General features: G+C 41.6%; 1 protein-coding gene across 1 annotated transcript; it reads left to right on the plus strand.

Annotated features, from left to right (window-relative positions):
- Nucleotides 1-836: 836 nt before the first annotated feature.
- Nucleotides 837-13,851, plus strand: galm (galactose mutarotase). Its single transcript, XM_087179189.1, has 9 exons — nucleotides 837-974; nucleotides 1,478-1,672; nucleotides 4,459-4,613; nucleotides 6,001-6,114; nucleotides 6,411-6,503; nucleotides 7,040-7,121; nucleotides 10,466-10,616; nucleotides 10,882-11,056; nucleotides 13,470-13,851. Exons 1-9 carry the CDS (start codon nucleotides 935-937, stop codon nucleotides 13,545-13,547), a joined length of 1,083 nt encoding a protein of 360 aa, XP_087035315.1. The 5' UTR covers nucleotides 837-934; the 3' UTR covers nucleotides 13,548-13,851.
- Nucleotides 13,852-19,837: the final 5,986 nt, after the last annotated feature.

Here is a 19,837-nt window from a genome sequence, read left to right on the forward strand (position 1 = left end):
TTATTATCACATATATACATCCTCGGGATATATAAAGATATAAGTTCATAACATATATGAAATACCCATAGTAACATTTGTATATCTACATATATTTAAAATATCTACCATTATTTTTTTGTATGGTATAACATGTTATGACCCTACTGTATATAAACTAATCTCAACATTTACTGACAGGCTTGGGGAGGAATATGTATGTTTGTAAGATTGTCTACAATATAATCATACATACATAAACAGGTTAGACATGCATTTCAATATATGAAATTGTTCCAATTTCTAATAGGTTTTACAAATATTTGTTTTACATATAGCCTATGTTTTTAGTTTAGCTATACATATATTTCATGTATGGAAATTCAATATATGTTCATATAATACATTTCCATATGGGTATTTTTTGGGGGAATTCTGGGGGTATAGGAAGATTTTAAACCCACACAGCGGATATTTTATGAGTAGTTCAAGTGTGTCTACTTCACGGCCAATGAATACAAAATGATTTTCCCTCCCTAACTTTATTCGTGGCAGTGTGGAGATGGGATGTAGATGGTCATGTTGTGAAATAAAATAAACTGAACAGATGAATTGATAAATAAAGATAAAATAATTACAAATAATCTAACAATTTTTGAGGCTTTATTTCTGATGTCTTGAGCTGGGACAGAGAGAAGGAACCAGCATCTGTAAAACTCTGCTCTAAGTTGCCTGTCAGGCTGTACTGAGGGAACAGTTTCCCCGCGCTTTAACGCGTCATCATTATAGGAAGTCGGATGATGACACGTCGAGATCCAAAGTCTCATGACTTAATAAGGGTTTTGCAGGTGAGAGACAGCGGAATAAACCAGAGCAGTTTCAACTGTTGATATGTTTGTTTGAGTCGCTGATTTTATTGTGAAGAAGTTTGGGTTGCGATGAGTCACGTGGTTTCATGACAGCAGTCAGCAGGAAGTTCACTGCGCTGTGCACAAGTGTGTTGTTTGTTTGTGTACCTGTGTTTGTGCACACGAAAAATACAGTGTGTCAAGGCATTTTCACTATTTGGACGCTAGTGCATTTTTCATGCATGTAGGCTACCGATAAGCACAAATATAGTGTTTGCATAAATGCACGTGCCGCCTATGGCCTCAGTAACTCAGTAAATCACACTGTGCAGTCAGTTGTAACTGTCAGTAATGAGTTGTAGTCAGAAGTAACCCTGAAGCTGGAGGAAATGTAACTTTAGCAGCTTCAGAAAGTTTTCACACCTCTTCACTTTATTGTTGTAGATTTAATATAAAATGGAGAAAACTGCTATTTTATCCATCAGTCTACCTCCAGTAACCAATGATGACAAATCCATTTAGAAATAAATCTACAACACTATAAAGTGTGTAAAAAGTGGAGGGATCTGATTACTCTCTGTAAATCTTATAGAACAGTATTTTAACTTTGATGATAAGGTGACTTCCTGTTCTGTTGTGGTTGTTGGAAGTGTCCACCATGACTGAGGTGAGCCATCAGCAGTGGGGAGAGGTGTCCAGCCAGGGCGGTGTGGACCTGTGGGTCCTCCAGTCCTCCCAGGTGCGGGTGGAGGTCCTCACCCTGGGTGCCATCATCAGGTCTGTGTCCAGCAGGAGGAAGGATGGTCAGATGGAGGACATAGTCTTGGGCTACGACAACCTGGAAGGTAGGAGGGAATATACCTGCTCACACAATACATGAGACTTCATGAAGAATATTAAAGATGAATGAAAATGGTCAGATTACAGAATTAGACGTGTTAGAGCAGAGCAGATTTCCGGGTCAGGGATTTGAAACAGTCTGTGGAGGTTCTTTGCCTGGGGAGGGAAACGCTGATCTTAGAGGTTCAACATAGAAATAAAGTGACTTTTGTATTATTATTGTATCTGGCGCAACTTCACCTACTGCCAAGGTGCATGGAGAAAGCAAAAAGCCCAAAGAGGTGAAAACTCCTGCAACACTTGCAGAATACAGAAGAACTATCTTATTAGACTGACACGTTTCAGGGTCATCACAAAATACATTAAAATCAACAGTTTAACTGTGACACACAAAAAATATAAAACAACCAATCAGATGCAAACACATAGACACACATCCAGTACATATCTGCCAATAGGGCTTCTACAGAGGTGGGTTGGGCAAATGGCCATGTGGCTTTAGGCCAGTTGTTGTCTCAGGCTAGTAGAAAGGTAAGAGGAAGGTCCAGTAGAGGACATTGGTCAAACCATATTTAGTTCATAACCTGGAGAAGGTCACCTAAGGGTTTTGGCACTGTTTGTACTAAACACCCACCCCAAATACACAAACTTTATAAAGTGCTATACATATTAAAGGTAACAAGATGCAACATAGAAAGTACATCATACAAAGGTCATCATAAAATGCATAAATAAACATCCATGGTTTAGATGTATTCATGTTTCTACCTGTACAACCATGCTCCAAGCTACGGAAGCCGAGAAAGGCCATACCCACAAATATTTTTTTAATATATTTTTTATTATTCTATTATCTTAAGATAGTGAAGATTTGTTATGTTGAGATCAATGAATAATTATCCCGTTATCTTGAGAAAACAAAGCTCCGCTGTCTGTTATCTTGAGATAACAGATAACGGAGCTTCATTATTCCGTTATCTTTATCCGGGATAAAAAAAATATTTGCAGGTATGGCCTTTCTGGGCTTCCATACTAAGCACTTCAGTGTACATTTAGAGTTTAGTTTAAACTGCTGCATTATGTCACGCACCATAACAACAGTATTTGCTTGGTCGCTTTGAATTTGATCAAAAACATTTTAAGGAGCACTTGAACAAGGGAACATTGTCCAACATATAAATTCTCCTCCACATAGTCTTTATAATAAAACTGTGTGAGCTGCATTTGATAGAACAGTAGTGGGACATACAGTGGAGGAAATAATTATTTGATCCCCTGCTGATTTTGTAAGTTTACACCCTTACAAAGACATGAACAGTCCATAATTTTTATGGTAGGTTTATTTTAACAGAGAGAGACAGAATATCAACAAAAATCCAGAAAAAACATTAAATAAAAGTTATAAATTAATTTGTATTTGATTGAATTAAATAAGTATTTGATCCTCAAGCAAAACGTGACTTAGTACTTGGTGGAGAAACCCTTGTTGGGAAGCACAGAGGTCAGACGTTTCTTGTAGTTGGTCACCAGGTTTATGCACATCTCAGGAGGGATTTTGGTCCACTCCTCTTTACAGATACTCTCCAAATCCTGAAGGTTTCGAGGCTGTCGCTTAGCAACTCGAAGTTTCAGCTCCCTCCACAGATTTTCTATGGGATTAAGGTCCAGAGACTGGCTAGGCCACTCCAGGATCTTAATGTGCTTCTTCTTGAGCCACTCCTTTGTTGCCTTGGCCGTATGTTTTGGGTCATTGTCATGCTGGAGGACCCATCCACGACCCATCTTCAGTGTTCTGGCTGAGGCCAGGAGGTTCTCATCCAAGATTCCACGGTACATGGCCCCGTTCATCGGCCCTTCAATGCGGTGAAGTCTTCCTGTACCCTTAGCAAAGAAACAGCCCCAAAGCAGAATGTTTCCACCTCCATGTTTGACAGTGGGGATGGTGTTCTTGGGGCCATATTCAGCATTTTTCTGCCTCCAAACATGGAGAGTCGATTTGATGCCAAAGAGCTCAATTTCGGTCTCATCTGACCACTTCACATTCTCCAGAGCCTTCTCTGAATCATTCAGGTGTTCATTGGCGAACTTCAGACGGGCCTGTACATGTGCCTTCTTGAGCAGGGGGACCTTGCAAACACTGCAGATCTCAATCCATCACGGCGAAGTGTGTTACCAATGGTTTTCTGGGTGACTGTGGTCCCAGCTCCCTTGAGCTCATTAACAAACTCCTCCCATGTAATTCTGGGCTGATCCCTCACCTTTCTCAGAATCATCCTTACCCCACGAGATCTTGTAGCCCATTCCAACCTTGTGCAGGTCTACAATCTTGACAGCTCTTTGGTCTTGCCCGTGGTGGTGGAGAGGTTTGAATGGAAGAGATTGATTCTGTGACAGGTGTCTTTTATACACATAACGAGTTGAGATTAGGAGTACTTTCCTAACGGGACAGGACTAATTTGACCGGTCTGTGGGGGTCAGAATTCTTGCTGGTTGGTAGGGGATCAAATAACTATTTCACTCAATCAAATACAAATGAATTTATAACCTTTATTTAATGGTTTTTTTTCTGTATTTTTTGTTGATACTCTGTCTCTCTGTTACAATAAACCTACCATAAAAATGATGGACTGTTCATGTCTTTGTAAGGGTGTAAACTTACAAAATCAGCAGGGGATCAAATAATTATTTTGTCCACTGTATGTCCAGGGCTGAGGGAGTCTACGTGAGGTGAATGTTAGCCAGGCGTTAGTTTGGTGAAGGTGAAGAGGAGTAACCTGTGCTGTGTTGGCAGGTTATGTGTCAGATAAGCGGTACCTGGGAGCTGTGGTGGGCCGCGTGGCCAACAGGATCGCACGGGGGCGCTTCGTCGTGGAGGGAAAAGAGTTCCAGCTAGATATCAACAACGGGCCTAACGCACTGCGTGGAGGGCTGCGGGGCTTCAACAAGGTAAGACTCAGAGAATGAGTTTGTGTCTCATCAGCTCCAATAGGTTTGTACAAATCTTCTATGTATCACTTCTCAGTCGCAGGTAAATGACTGAGGCATGACAGTCTGTCCTAACAGATGTACCTGTTTGTGTCTGTAAATGTTTTCATATTACAGTGAACACATTTAGGAATAAAGTGAAATGAGCATTATGAATGGTCAGACAACATCATCTCCAAAATACCCATAATCCCTTGCATTGTCAGGTTAGCGTACTCTCAGTATGCTATGACTTATTGCTGCTAGTCTTAAAATGGCGTTTTTCTTACCTGCCTGAAGCAAACACTGCCTGGAGTAAACTCACTCAGTCACAGCTTCTTATTGTGCTAAACCACAGCACACTGACATCATACACATTCTGCTGGGTCTCTGATCTACACCCTTTTAATAGATTTAGCCTCATAAACATCAAATCATTTATTTAAAGTTCCTCACCAGACATGTTTGAACTCTGCAAAAATCCTCTGCTGTGATTCATATTGTGTTAAACATGTTTGTCACACATAAAAAGTGAAAAAAACTCAAAAACTGGGTCTGAAGCTCATCTCCTCTTACTTCCTGATTGAGAAATGTGGATCAGGCCTTTAGCCCCGCCCACCACCTGCTGTCTCCAGGTGGACAGGTGAAAGAGCAGAGAGTATGAAGATGGTTAGAGGAGGAAACATCAGAGAGACTAAGTCACATGTTTGAGCCTCAGTCAGACCCAGACTCAGATGAGGAGTCTGAGACCAGAACCAGAGACTAGCAGACGGATCAGAACGGTTAGCGTAGTTAGCATCTTTTATTTGTTTATGTTGTTTATTAGCTTGTAGCTGACAGAGGTTAACACAGTGTTAGCGCTTGTCCTAATACTAACTTTCTCTCTCTGTACTGACAAGGTTTCAGGTGTATTTAGCCCCGCCCCCCATCCCCACAAGTTGACAGGATTGGTTCCTTAGGTTTGTGACGTATGAAACCCTGGCTGTCTGAATCTGTGTTTAAGAGACTGTCATTGGTTCACTGCAGTTCAAGGTGGAAACACTCAGTCATGGTGCTGATGATTATTTCACTCTTCATATGTCTTGTATTATATAAAACATCATATAGATGTTAACAAGGTTGAACACTGGATTTGGAAAAGAAAGAAGAGCAGAGCTTTGGAAGAAAACCTCTTGATTGCTTTAAGTCAGACTGATGAAGCCTCATATACGAGTTATAACTGTGTATCCAGTGAATATCTGCAGTTGTTCTTCTCACACTATTACTCCACAACATGTAGCTACATGTGTGCTTCCTGTAAATGTAGATTTTTATTTTACATTACCTCTGTACAGCATATACTGCATAATACTCTGTATGTGTTTCTCAGGCTGTCTGGCTTGCTACAGCAGTGGGAGGTGGTGTACAGCTGAGTCTTACCAGTCCGGATGGAGACCAGGGTTATCCTGGAGAGGTTCAGGTCTCTGTCACCTACACCCTACAGGTAAATACACCTGCTTCGGACATTTTTCAGTTCATCAGTTGAGGTTTGCTTCTAGCTGAGGAGTTTTGTCTCATGAAGGATTCAGTTTAATGTTTAATTAAGAGATCAAACAACTTTTGGTAAAACTTAACAACCTGGGACGAAAAAGGTATTTGAAAAACAGTATTTGTCACAGAAGGTGGAGAACGTAGAAACAAACATTTCCACAGTTTTACCAGACAAACATTTTATTGATTTTGAATATAAATAAATGGTTTGCAGATGTGAGTTCAGTAAGATCTGAGTTGTGTGTTCAGGGGGAAACACTTACTGCTGAATACCAAGCCAGGTCGACCAAAACCACCCCCATCAACCTGACCAACCACTCCTACTTCAACCTGGCTGGACAGGTAAGAGCACATGATCCGCTGTGAGATCATCCAACGTGTCAGAGCTGTAGATGTTGTAGAGGAGATGGAGGAAATACAGGGGGAGGAGAGAATAGAGGGAGAGATGACGTTGGTTTAGTTACTAAAGGTATACCAGTCAGTCAGTCAGTCAGTCAGTCAGTCAGTCAGTCAGTCAGTCAGTCAGTCAGTCAGTCAGTCAGTCAGTCAGTGAGTCAGTCAGTCAGTCAGTCAGTCAGTCAGTCAGTCAGTCAGTCAGTCAGTCAGTCAGTCAGTCAGTCAGTCAGTCTTAATTTATTCAGGACCTGAGCAGCAGGTGAGTGTGGAAGGTGACCAAGGTGACAGAGACCTCTGGTGGCCAGGTGGTGAATGACAGGAGATGCAAAGGTTGTGCGTGTGAAGTGGGGAGTGTTTAAAAGACAGTGGCAGACAGAGGAAACAGATTAGAAGGTGAGTTTGACCGACGTGTGTGTGTGTGTGTGTGTGTGTGTGTGTGCGCGCGTGTGTGTGTGTGCGCGTGTGTGTGTGCGCGCGCGCAGGGTGCAGCAGATATCTTTGACCATCATGTGTCCATCAGTGCTCAGTCCTACCTGCCTGTGGATGACACATCTATTCCTACAGGTACGACATTTACATCATGACACACAACACAGCAAAGGAAAGTGATTTATGTAAATGGAGTTTAAAGTGTGTGAAAGTCTGTGTATGTGAATGTATGTGGAAAGTGTGTTCTCCGTGGTGCTTACAGATCACATTGAATCAGGGAACACCTGTTTAGTTGTGGCCTCATGTTGTAGTTGATTCTGTTTAAATTCACCAACTACAGGTGAAAGTCACCACAGACACCAGATGTAAAGCTCCAGCACACTGTGAGCTACAGAGACATCAGTGTGTAAACTCGTTTGGCTTGAATGCAACAGACGTTGATTTATATGTAAACGTCCTCTGTAAGAGACCGACTGAGTTTCTGACAGCAAAGCAGAAAACCATAAAGTAAAGATACAGTCCAGGTCAAGTATTTGAATAGTTCCACAGTTTTTCTTCTTCAGACTCTGAGCTTCAGCACTTTACATTGGAAATACAAAAGTGTCAAGACAGACTGAAATAGATGTCATACAGACAGAACAGAGATACATAGTATATTTACAAGTAAGAACAAGCAAGATAACAACATTTTAGATTATTACAAACATATATGAAGAATATGATCTGGGAGGAGATTAACCGACTTCCAGGTGCCACCAACAGATAGGACAGGGTGAACAGGAACAGAGCCAGAACAGTTCTCTGTGGAGACCCAGTGCTGCTCACCACTGTACCGTGGTCGTCCTGTCGGGAGATCCACTATCCAAGACGTGAAGCAGGGATCCACCCCCATCCCCCCCAGCATGCCTTTTAAAAATGGCTGATCCAAGAAAAGCAAAAATTAAAGTTAAGTAAATTCATTTTGAAAACTCTCTGGCATTATTGAATTCAAACCAGGAGGAACTGGCATCTGTATGTGACTCAGAGGGAAGTGAGGTCAACATATCCAGCCTCCACGAGATGTGCCCATCAAAACGTGTTAACGTCAGCTCCTGAAAGCATGAGGTTCACTTCACCACATAATGTTTGGACTGACAAAAATCAGCTTCTGCCGGTACAACTGCTGGTTACCAGCTGTACAACAACAAGTTCAGTAGTGATATACACAGCCAGCAGCTGGTGAGCAGCTTCAGCTGAAACACTCTACTATACTAGTAGTACTAGACCGGGTTTTGATTTCTCTTTCTTTTTCAACTACACACTACAGTCATTTTGACATTATGGTTCCTCTCACTTTACAGTTTTCCTTTGACAGAAATCTTTTTTTCAGCTCCAGCAGCAGAATGATCTTCTCCACTAGCCTCTCTGTGTCTGTGTCCAGAGATCAGGTCCTGTCGTCTTTGTTGCAGTTTTATATAACTGTGAAGTCCTCATTTCCTTTGTGTGAATGACTCTGTGTGCTTGGTACAGTATAAACTTTAATTATGGTGTACGCTTGCTGTAATGCCTGTTCATACAGACATGTGGAAACATGAACACTTGTACTTTTGTGTGGGGGGTGTGTTTCTTCATGCTCTGTCAGACAAACATTCATTACTCTGCAATTAGCTTTGGTTTCCCCTGGAGACAGAGGAGCTAATGACTGTCTATTTATATCACAGAATCAGTGTTACAATGGAAATCCACCTCAAAGGCTGAATTAGAGCATGGCTTTAAAATATGGATTAAATTCTGTGTCATGCACAGTTAAAATTAGCGGTCTGTACTCAGCACTGGACTCCCACCCTGCACTTTCTGCCTGTTAAATCCCCAACAGGAGGAGATTTTGAGGGTGAGATGAAGTTATATTTACAGTAAATCTGTGTTTTTTCTTTCCATCTCAGCCCTCTGTCAAAAACAAGCTTCTCTAAAGCTTCTGGAAAACAGTGATGTAAGCGACCCAGTGACGGCTGTGAGGCAGTGACGTTAAAGACGGTTGTCTGTTGACCTTCATTGCCTGTAGCTGAACACACAGCACAGCTGCTGTCATTAACCTGGATTTATGTTGATTTTGTCAACACGACACCACAACGTTTGAAAATCATTTTATCACTGCATTGCAGCAGCTTGGGAATGATGGTGAGCATGTAGCATCACAGAGAGCAGGAGGCTGAACACAGGTGTGACAGGATGAAACCCTGCAGGGTTACATTGTTCTGTATCTGCTGAGTCAGGCTTGAATCTATGACAGCTAAGTTAAGAACACAACTCCTTGTTGTCTCTAACTGCTTGTGATCACTAAATGTTGATTGTAGCAATTGCAGGAAAAAAGTGACGGACAATTTCTTTCTTTTGCTGCACGACGTCAACATAAATACAAAAGTGGGGAGTCATTCACCCCGAAAAAGCTTCTTTCTTAAAGAGACAGTGTCGCCCTCTCCACAGACCTGACACTGAAAGACATGTAGAGAACATACAGCACAGCAAGCTACCAATTATGGTGAATTATGTCAGTAAACTACAGTACATCCTATGATACAGCACAGCTGTTCAGTATCTTGTATTTATGTTGATTGTTTCAGATAATGTAGTGACAATTAGACAATGATTTGTTCAGCAGGTGATTTTCACATGAAAGCAGTGTTTTTAAAAATGGATAGCATAATATAAACAAAATCTACTATGTATATCTACATAATATACTATGGACTGTATGTCTTACTGTCCTGGAAGACAACCAAGCAAAGTGAGGCGTTTTAGAGCTGAGGCTACTCCTGATCCCTGGCCTGGGTCTTATTGATCGAAGCATGAATAGAGAATCTGTTTAGTGTTATAATAAAATCCTATGGAGCTTGTGTCAGTGCTCGGTCATATGGAAGGAGAACACACTGATGTGGAAATCCATACAATTGATAAAACCAGGCACCCAGGTGAATGAGCTGTGAGGTGAAATAATAATTGGAGGAGGATGGTAAGATTAGACCTGTGACCTTCAGAATAAAAGCAGCGCTCAGTCATGTTATAGATTGCTGTTAGTGTTCAGTTAATGTCATTTCTTATTCATAACCACTGAACAAAAGCACAGAGCAATAACCCTACCAGAAACACTTGAATCCGTGTCCTCTCCTGTCTGCTGCAGCAGTCAGGTGTGAAGTCGACACTGTGCATGATTAATGCATGATTTCTGTGTGAGGGTAAAGTTAAGGCTGGAGGAGGTAGAACACGCTGTGACTTGTGTTTTTCAGTCTACATAGATAGTAGAGGATATTGCAGTGTTTTCATTAACATAAGTTACAGTTTGATCTTTCATTACCTGCACTGATAATTACATGCTGCATCACATTTCTTAAATCCTGTGTGTCTGAAAGAAATCTAAATATGTGCTTGGATTCCGAATGCCAGATATGTCATCCGGAACATTTCCCCTAAAGATCCCAACCAATAACTTGATGCATCCACAGGAGAGATCAGAGCAGTAGAGGGCACGCCCTTTGACCTCAGAAAGCCTGTTCTGATTGGCTCTCGGCTGAAGGAAGTTCCTGGCCCAGGGTTTGACCACAATTTCTGTCTGTCATCCCCTGGAGACGGCTGGACAGAGAGACACGCTGCCAGGTCTGCTGCATATTCTCTCTCTCTCTCTCGCTCTCTCTCTCTCTCTCTCTCTCACACACACACACACACACACACACACACACACACACACATACATAAACACACACACACAAACACGTTTATACACAACACACACACACAAACACACATTTATACACAACACACACACACACATACACACACATAGACTTATACACAACAAACACACATTACACACATGCGTTCGTCTTGAATAACGTCTGACAGGAAACTTTCTTAACCTCAGAGTGTGTCACCCAGCCAGTGGGCGTGTCCTGGAAGTTTCTACCAGCCAACCAGGAGTCCAGTTCTACACCGCCAACTTCCTGGATGGCTCCATCGCAGGAAAGGGCGGGGCTAGGTATGGGAAGCACAGCTCCTTCTGCCTGGAGACACAGAATTGGCCTGACGCTGTCAACCAGGTATGATGATGATGATGATGATGATGATGATGATGATGATGATGACGACTATGATGATGGAGAGGAAGTCATAGTTGTTGTCTGGGGAGACGTGCTGTTAAAATCAACTATTATTTGGTTTTCTAATATTATGAAAGGTTCCATAAACGATCGTCACGGCCACCAGATGTTGCACCACACCACCAGCATCTCAGACCAAAACTAGTGCTTCGTCTGCAGCAATGTCCAGCCTCCTTTTGGCCACACCCTCCCTCACTTCCATCCACGTTCTCAGTCAGCCATGTGTAACTGAGCACAGTGAAATCATCCAGTAAACACAACAAGAAGTAGCACAACTGAATAAAGTTTCCCTGTCAACACGAGAGCCAAAAAAAACAATCACAAACCATCAGCCCACGCTAGCATTGCTGCCATATGCTCCACAGCAGTGCTGACAGTTAGCCAGCTGAGGATAGCAACATTTAACTGCTTTAACCTCCTAAGACCCGAGCTCTATGCTGTGCTATATAGGCTGATTGGGACCTGAGAAAAATGATGACCACATATGAGGACATTAGTTTTAAATTTCGATTACTGAGTGGCAGTATAATATCCTCATATGTGGTCACCAGGCCCTTGTTGAGAAAAAGTTAGTATTGTGGGCTAGAGAACCCAAAATGTGAGGTCCACATATGTGGACGCCAGGTCCTAGGAGGTTAAAACTCACTCAACTAAAACTTTCCGGATGTTTTGACGGTCCCCGGGCCGGCGAGGATTTGAGCTGGTAGTCCTGTGTTCTGGTCTGATCTTATCTCTTTGTCTGGGGCCTTTCTGGATAAAAAAACGTGGTTTCACTTGTCAGTGTCACCTGAACGCCTCATACTGCACTATACCGGCTCACCTGTGGGCGGAGCCTGTGTGTTTATAAACATGGGGAGGGTTTAACGGTTTAACAGGAGGGACTCAGATTGTACTAACATGCACATGTACGTGCACTAACGCGCAGTGCGTGACCAGACCGGCAACCAAAACAACGAGCAGAGAAACTCAGACTACAACACACACAGAGGGGCGTGGCTTCGTTCTAAAATAATCGTTTGCTGTTGTATTAATGTTTAAAATCTCGTTTATAGAACATTTATGACAGAATGAAATTGCAGTTTTCTCTGTAAATGTATCTTAACTCAGAATTTAATTCATGAAGAGCAATAATGAAAGCATTACTTACAACTTTATTAGGGGTTTCACACAAAGTAAATTGGGTGGTGGTAAAATATACTTAACTCAAGGTTTACTTACACATGGTGAAAAAGCCTGTGGAATATGGTCGAAAGTTCCAGAACAAGCATGTGAGTGAATGAAGCTTTGTTTAGAATACTTTCCCATGGATATGCAGCCTGTCACATACACGCTCAATGAGTGTGACAATAAGTTCTACGGAAAAACAAGCAATTTATTATAATTAAAACATAAGACAAATAAGTAATGAAGTGTGGTATTCGCCAGTTAAGTCATGAAAGCAGTGCATGTATGAGTAGTGCATGTGCTGTGGTGGTGTTGTATGTGCAAAAGCAAAACAAGAGGATCTTACCAGCTCTGATCCCCCACCCAGCCACCTTGGATCCAGAGCAGCACCTTAAGGATGAGAAACAGATAGCAGAACAGGGCAAGTGATAAGTATCTCATGTAAGTCGTGGAATAATAATAATAAGTAGAGTTGATCCGATACCGATGCTGGTATCAGAAAGGCCTCAGATACCACGTAATTTATTAATAAACTTTATAGTTTCACAGCCAGATAAAACATCGGCTTTCCTGGAAATCAATTCTTCTATGGTGCTCTAAAACACTGCGCTGTGCAGTAACTGACAGCTACTGTTCTAGAGCAGCGAAGAAGAAATGATTGGTGGTAAATAGTGTAACATGAGCTATTACCAAAATGTCAGCAATTTGGCAACATGTCGCACTAGAAAAAAGACCCGCCAATAAAAAGATAGCGTGTACAGTATGCAAGGCTTTCATTTCAAGGGGTGCTACTGTCAGGACGGCTAGTGCAGGAAGCTTATTCATTCCTAAGTCTAATTATTTTCATGAGTGACAGTCAAATTAGATTCAAAGAAAGATTCCATAGCGTTCATGTTTGACCTGAGCCCTGATATACAACAGTTGATATCAATCATATCACATCCATACAGGGTTCGGAGTATACAGCTGTTGTCATTTCCTTTTAAAAGCACTGGTATCAGATCAGTTCTTGGTGTTGACAGATAAACAAGCTCAGGTATCAGAATCAGTATTGGGTGGAAAGAGGAAGGAAAAAAATGATCAGAACATCTCTGTATCAAAGTGTGTGTGTGTGTGTGTGTGTGTGTGTTTGTGTGTGTGTGTGTGTGTGTGTGTGTTTGTGTGTGTGTGTGTGTGTGTGTGTTGTCAGGTTTCATTTCCTGACTGTCTCCTGCGCCCCGGTGAGAACTACCAACATGTCACTCGCTTCACCTTCACCACGCTGTGATCTGACCTCGACCTGCAGGGCGACACACAAGAAGAAAACTGGGTGTCTTGAAATAGAAAGTGATGTTCAGTAATTCATTGTACTTTTTCAGGGCAATCTTACTTCCTGTCTGTGTAACTGTAATTCAATGCTGATTATTTTTGAATGTGAAGAACTTTCTCGGTGCTGTGACGGGTTTGTCAGGCAGAATAATGGCAGCCTGTGCAGGTTTGGTGTGGGGCAATGACATGATGCTCTCATGGGGATGATCTGTGATGTGATGATCCTCTGCCATATTTCTTACATTAAACCAAAAAGTCATAAAGAGCCTCCTCATTCAAGCTGGTTATTGCCATTTCGTCCCCTTCTACCTGAAATTTTTGTTGAGGTGTTTTATTTTGGACCTCTTAATGAGAAAACAAAAAGGTTTTTATCTCCAAAGTTGAAATCTTACTGGGTTTTATAAGGTTCTACTTCTGAGCAAATCAGCACTTAGAAATGCACACAAGACGACCTCTGTCAGGTCGCGTCGCTGCTCAGTGACGGCGGGGACAGGAGCAGACAAGACAGAGAAATAAGTGCAGATGAGAAAATGTCCTGTAACACGAGGTCTATAGGAACAAGAAGGACGGCAGTACAGAATAAAGTTCAGTCTCTTGTCAATTGTTTTAGATCTTGCTGAGGAGTTTATTTTCACTGTAAACATGTTGGCACGCAAGGCACCTAATGCCTTAAAGGTAATTGAATAGTCTACATTTTAATTGATAGCTTCTTAATTGCACAATAAACCCACATTTCATTCATTCATCCATCTGTTTTTCTTTCTTCCCCCACAATTAGACACAAGATATTTTGGTGCATCAGACTTTAACAAAACCTTCATCCTGAGCTGCTACACTTACCAGCTGTCTAACCTAAAGAAAACTTAAACTAGCGGTTGCTGTATCTAATTGGACTCTGCACTGGAAAAATATCTAGCACTGACCTTTATACTTAACCTGCAACGCTTTTTTGGAATAAGAAAAAAATGATTCATCACAAAACAAGAAATAAATCATTGCATCTTTTCAGGTTTTGCAAGACAGAACCTTATAATTCAAGGCAGAAAGTAAGTTCTCAAGATTACGAGGTTCTACATGGCCTGTCCCCAAAAAAACCCATTTAAATTTTTGATAGAATTTTGATATTGTATGTGTAGAATACATTTAACTGACCTGTTCCACATCAGTTTTGCAATTTGGAATACAAAAACTTTGAAGCTCAATATCTCCAAACCACTCAGAACACAGAGAGAACCTTAGAAAAAAATAAGCGGATTTGTCACGATGTGTCAGATTCATCCCTGTCCATTGAATGATTGTCCATCTGTCCTATTGGTGCAGTATTAAGAATAAGAGAGCAGTCAGGCTGAGGCTGTTCAAATTATTTATGTTATGTAACACTGCACTGTGTGTGAGACTTCACCTGTGTGTGCTTAACATCTTCACACAAGCTCAACTATCCCTAGAGCATTGAGTGGAGAGGCTGTTTTGGGTGAGAGGGCATCTTACTACTCTGCCAAGAGATGTGTTGTGTTGCTATGGCAACCTCTCATCCATCACTCAGAGATGGGATTTCTATAAAAACGCGGTAGAAGTTGTGAGGCTCGCTGGGCCAGAGCTGCAGAAAAGAAGAGAAGGCTGATCTCTATCAAACAGTGGCTGTGCAGACTGTAGGAGGCGAGTGTGAGACCGACTTCACACTGAATTTCATGCAGGAAGGAGTGAGAGCTCGGATTCACGGCGGTAACTGTTTCACAGACACAGAGGGAGGAACTGACATCACCACCCTCTCACTGTAGCTGCTTTATTTCCCCCTCACAAACGGGCTCTTCCTTTGGACTCTCTCGCTGTTTTATTAACAGATAAGGACGACTGATGTCACCACAGTCTTGGCAGTGTTCATTTCTAAATCCCTAAAATCGCTTCTACCACATTTGTCTTAAAGGACAGGTCCACAGTTGTTCAAGTCTGTCTGAAAACAATAGTCAGGTGCCTATATCAGCTGTTCTTACTGTCTATGTAAAGACCCCTTCCTAATGAAATTCCAGTGTAAATGATGGGGGACAAAATCCACTGCAAATATATTCCAAAGTTTACATGAAGCTGATACGAGGCTTCAGCAATCTGAATGAATCAAATCGGTGTGGAGAGGATATTTTTTCAATGTGTTTTTACTGTTAAATTCCCTGGCTGTGATCATGTCAGGGTTTTCCCACTGGGCTGCATTAAAGGGAGAGTAAGGGACATGTTGCCATATGGCATCACACACTTCTATGCAACTTATTGATATTTAAAAATGAATTTAAACACTGATTGGCCTTAACATGATATAGCTGCAGCATTAGAAAACTAGTGAAAGAATATTTAGCATGTTATGTCAATAGGAGGTGCTGAAGGTGCCGCAGCACCCCCTATTGACAAGGAATGGAAACACACTGTGTAAATAGTTTGTTATATTATCATATCTAAGAGGCTGAATCTGAACATTTGTGTTGGATTATGAACAGCATAGAGGTCTGAGAGGTGCCTGTCAGGAAATATATGAAAAAAAGATGTTAAAAATGTGCAAAGTTAATGAATTCACATCAGATCAAAGTGTCAGTCAGGGTCAGCTAAATGTTTCTAAAAGCCCAGAAGCAACCAGGACATTTTCACTGCTGCAGCAGTTCACGAGCAGGAGCACTGGCCTTCGTTAATGCAACTCAGTCTGCATCTAGATCACCCACTGCTGGATTTGAGAATCCATGTCAGCCAAACTCGAGCTTTCCAGAGAGGAGATTTGAGACAGACACTTTCAAACAATCATTGGAACCAGGCTGGTTTTCTAAGCGGCAGTGGCTGCACCATGTGTCAGAGAGAAACTGTGTTTGTTTACCGCGAGGCGAGAAGGAAAGGTTTCAGCCACATTGAAGGAAGGATCAGTCCCTTCACGAGTGGAGGATTTTGCAACTGGCCAGAAAATTGCTAGGACAATTTTGGGATCTGCCTTTTAGATCAATAAAGAGACACACACATGAGACTTCCATTGGATGGAGTTTTCTGGCAGCTTATGATGGAGCAGACGTGCGATTTATCCAGGGCAGGTGAGTGGCTTCAGCAAAGAGACATCTGGATGTCCGAAAGCATTCAAAATGAATCTTTGGTACATGCGGTCCGGAGAGAAATGATGTCAGAGGCGAGGGAGCGCACGTTCTTTGCACTAACAGCTGATGGAATCACAGATGTAGATGTGTCAGAGCAGTTTTTCTGTAGTTTACAGTTCAGGGACAAGAACTTCTAAGCTCCTTGGCAGAAACACGTTTTTCCTGCATCAGATACATCTTTATGCATCTGAAGTTCCTCATGGATCCCCTCCAAGCATTTTCTTTCAGTGGCGCAAACAGTCTGATTGTTTTGCAGATTTCAAGGCAAAACTGAAAGCAGTGCTTTATGTTCATTGCAGCGATCAAGGGCCTGGATTTGGTTTTTGCAAAAGGAAAGGAAAGACGACAAGACGCAGTTTCTGCCAGAAGATATTGTCTGTGACTTCCTGTCATTGTGCCCAACAAGATGGGCTGTGCACACAAAGGCAATCAAGCTTGCCTGTTCATCAAATGCCGTGCATTTGGAGACACAAGTGCTGCAGCAAGACGAAACTATGAGAGATGATAAGCTAACAGGTCTGTACAGGCAAGCTGGACCGCCACCTGAAAGCTGCCGCGCAGAGAGAGAAAACTACAACAGATGCTGAAAATGGCCAATCTCCCACTGAAACTTACTGGTCAGTTGAGTTTATATTTTCACATTTTCCTTGCTTTTTGAATCTTATTAACTTATTAAAGTACATTCTAATCAAATAATCCTTAAAATATAAATTCTAATATGGAGATAATGAAATACAACAACTTCCTCCAGCGAACTATATGGCTTCCTTGAATTTGTGTATTTATCTCATCTGACTGACAGGACGTGATGAGTTAACTAGCAGGATGTGATGTGCTTGAACTTATCGTTATATCGACATTTTATAGACAATCCAATCCAATACATTGCACAGACGCAGACATTGCAAAGCGGTAATGAACATTACAAAATTACAACTTCTGCCTTACAGTCAGTTCAAACACCAAAACAGTCACTTCTCCGTAGCCGCCTGCGGCTCCTCCCTCTCAGTGTGCTGATTGGTCCAGATCACTGAGGTTCGGCCTCAAGCGAACAGCTTGGAGCAGAGAGCCTGGAAAGATGTGTTGCCTTTTAATGTTTGTGTCCCTCAATCTTCCACGTAAAAAGTTGCCAGACATATTGTTGAAGAACGTCCTTAAACTTTATTGGATCATGTTGGAGATTGGTTTTCACGACACATGTTGTTCTTATGAATAGCAAACCAGTTAGTTGGTGTTACTTGTGCCATATGTCATGTCAGTGTTGTAGGACACAACATAGTTCTGGAACCCTGTGAACAGATCAGAGTTCAGAGGTCGGTCTCACGAAGACGCTCTGACTGTGGTTTAGCTAAAACAAACTGAGTCTAAACTAATCTGTTACACAATGCAGTTTAGTTCTTGACTAACTTTAACCGGACTGTGGTACAATGAATTCTGGGTAAATTAAGACTTTTTTCAAAAAAAAAAGAAAAAAAGCCAACCAAGGAACCACATCCAACTACTGACCTCTGTTTACTCTCGCACAAAATGTTTGTCTTTAGAAGAATTCAACAGTTACAAAGTGACAGGTTTTACTTTGGTAATTCAGTGAAGAGTGAAACAATAAAATGAAAAATCTGATTTGGTCTCTAAAAACTCTTTCCCTTCTGTTTGCTCTCTTTGAAACAATGTTATCAAACCACAAATTATGAGCCATGTTCTTTGTTGTTGGGTGCTACTAGTCAGCACAGGTGTCATGGATTGTTACCATGGTAACATTGGTTTTATGCCTGAGTTAGTCTGGGGGTAAGGTGTCTAATATTTTTCTTAAAAGGAGTCAGTCTTCTTTGTCGTACAGTCTGAGTGACATCAGACTGATCTGTGAGCAACATGAAGACTGGAGCAACACCACAGAGCAGTCTGACACATCTCTGTGAGACCAGCCCCTGAGTGTGTGTGTGTGTGTGTGTGTGTGTGTGTGTGTGTGTGTGTGTGTGTGTGTGTGTGTTGTTGTTGTTGTTGATTAAAGTGTTGTTATGCTGTAAGTGGCTCTAGAATGATACAAGCATCAGTGTGTGTAAATGTATCCAGCCTTCAAGAAGAAAAGTTGAAAAGAAGGATCGATGTGCGGGAAGCGAGAGACTGCAGCGGAGAACAGAGAACTGAGGAGGTGAAGAGTGGGAGGGAGAACCTGGACTCTATAACAGTAAGAGAGAGAGAGAGGGGCTGAGTGAATCATGTGAAACTGCTCCTGAAGCAAAATGCAGAAAGCAAGATTTTCTGCTTGTTTATTACAAGTAGACATGGTAGAAACCTATCATCTACAGTATGGAGATCACACTCCACTAAACAAGTTAATCTCACCATCTGACAGACGATTACATTCTTAATTACAGCTTTATTTCAAGGAGTTTGTCAACCAGTCTGTTGTTCAGTATCACCTAATTCTGCAGCTTTGATGAGTTTTCAGCTCAGTGTGTTGGTGTGTGAAGCTCCCACCCACATCACCAGCCTGTCCAGCAGCAGCTGTGGTGCCAAGCGGATGGTGAATGCAGAGGAGTTTCTGGCAGCTCTGGAGCTGAATATTGATTTCAGAGTAAATACATGAGGTAAACAGAAACATGACTCCAAATGGATTACAGGAGTAATTATGTGCTAACAGGTCAGCAAACATGTAGCTGTGTTCCTGTGGCCTGTTATTATGACCTCTATTGTTACTTTAAAGCAGTAGTTGTTGTGTGATGGGAAGGATTAGGAGCGTTAATCCAGGTGGAGAATGATTTATCCTTACTATTTAACCTAATACATGCACGGCCTGGCTGATGAGCAGATCAGACTGTGGTTGTACTGGGCAGCTTCATATGTCGAGCTGTTTTTTGTTTTGTTTTTTTTATTATTAATCATTGAATAGGACATACAAACCAAGCCACAAAAGAAGGAGCCTAACATAACAGTAACAAAGACAGCACCAGGGGTTACATACAAAGTTTGACACAATCAAATACAAACTGAAAGTGGTACAGTAAAATAACATAATAAAAATGATATTAATATTTTATATTTGGAGCACAAAGGGAAAGTTTTACAGCTTTTCTATTACATGAGGTAGATAATGTTCTAATGTTTCACTCTGCTTTCTTCTTAAAGG

This window comes from Seriola lalandi, unplaced genomic scaffold, assembly GCF_002814215.2.
Source record: "Seriola lalandi dorsalis isolate HSWRI2012SDOR001 ecotype SW California unplaced genomic scaffold, Sedor1 jcf7180002054795, whole genome shotgun sequence".
NCBI classification, from domain to species: domain Eukaryota; kingdom Metazoa; phylum Chordata; class Actinopteri; order Carangiformes; family Carangidae; genus Seriola; species Seriola lalandi.

Coding starts and splice junctions, on each gene's coding strand:
- galm (XM_087179189.1), top strand. CDS start 935: ATGACAGCAGTCAGCAGGAAGTTCACTGCGCTGTGCACAA. Junction 6,115..6,410: donor CTGTCACCTACACCCTACAG/GTAAATACACCT, acceptor TTGTGTGTTCAG/GGGGAAACACTTACTGCTGA. Junction 11,057..13,469: donor GGCCTGACGCTGTCAACCAG/GTATGATGATGA, acceptor GTGTGTTGTCAG/GTTTCATTTCCTGACTGTCT.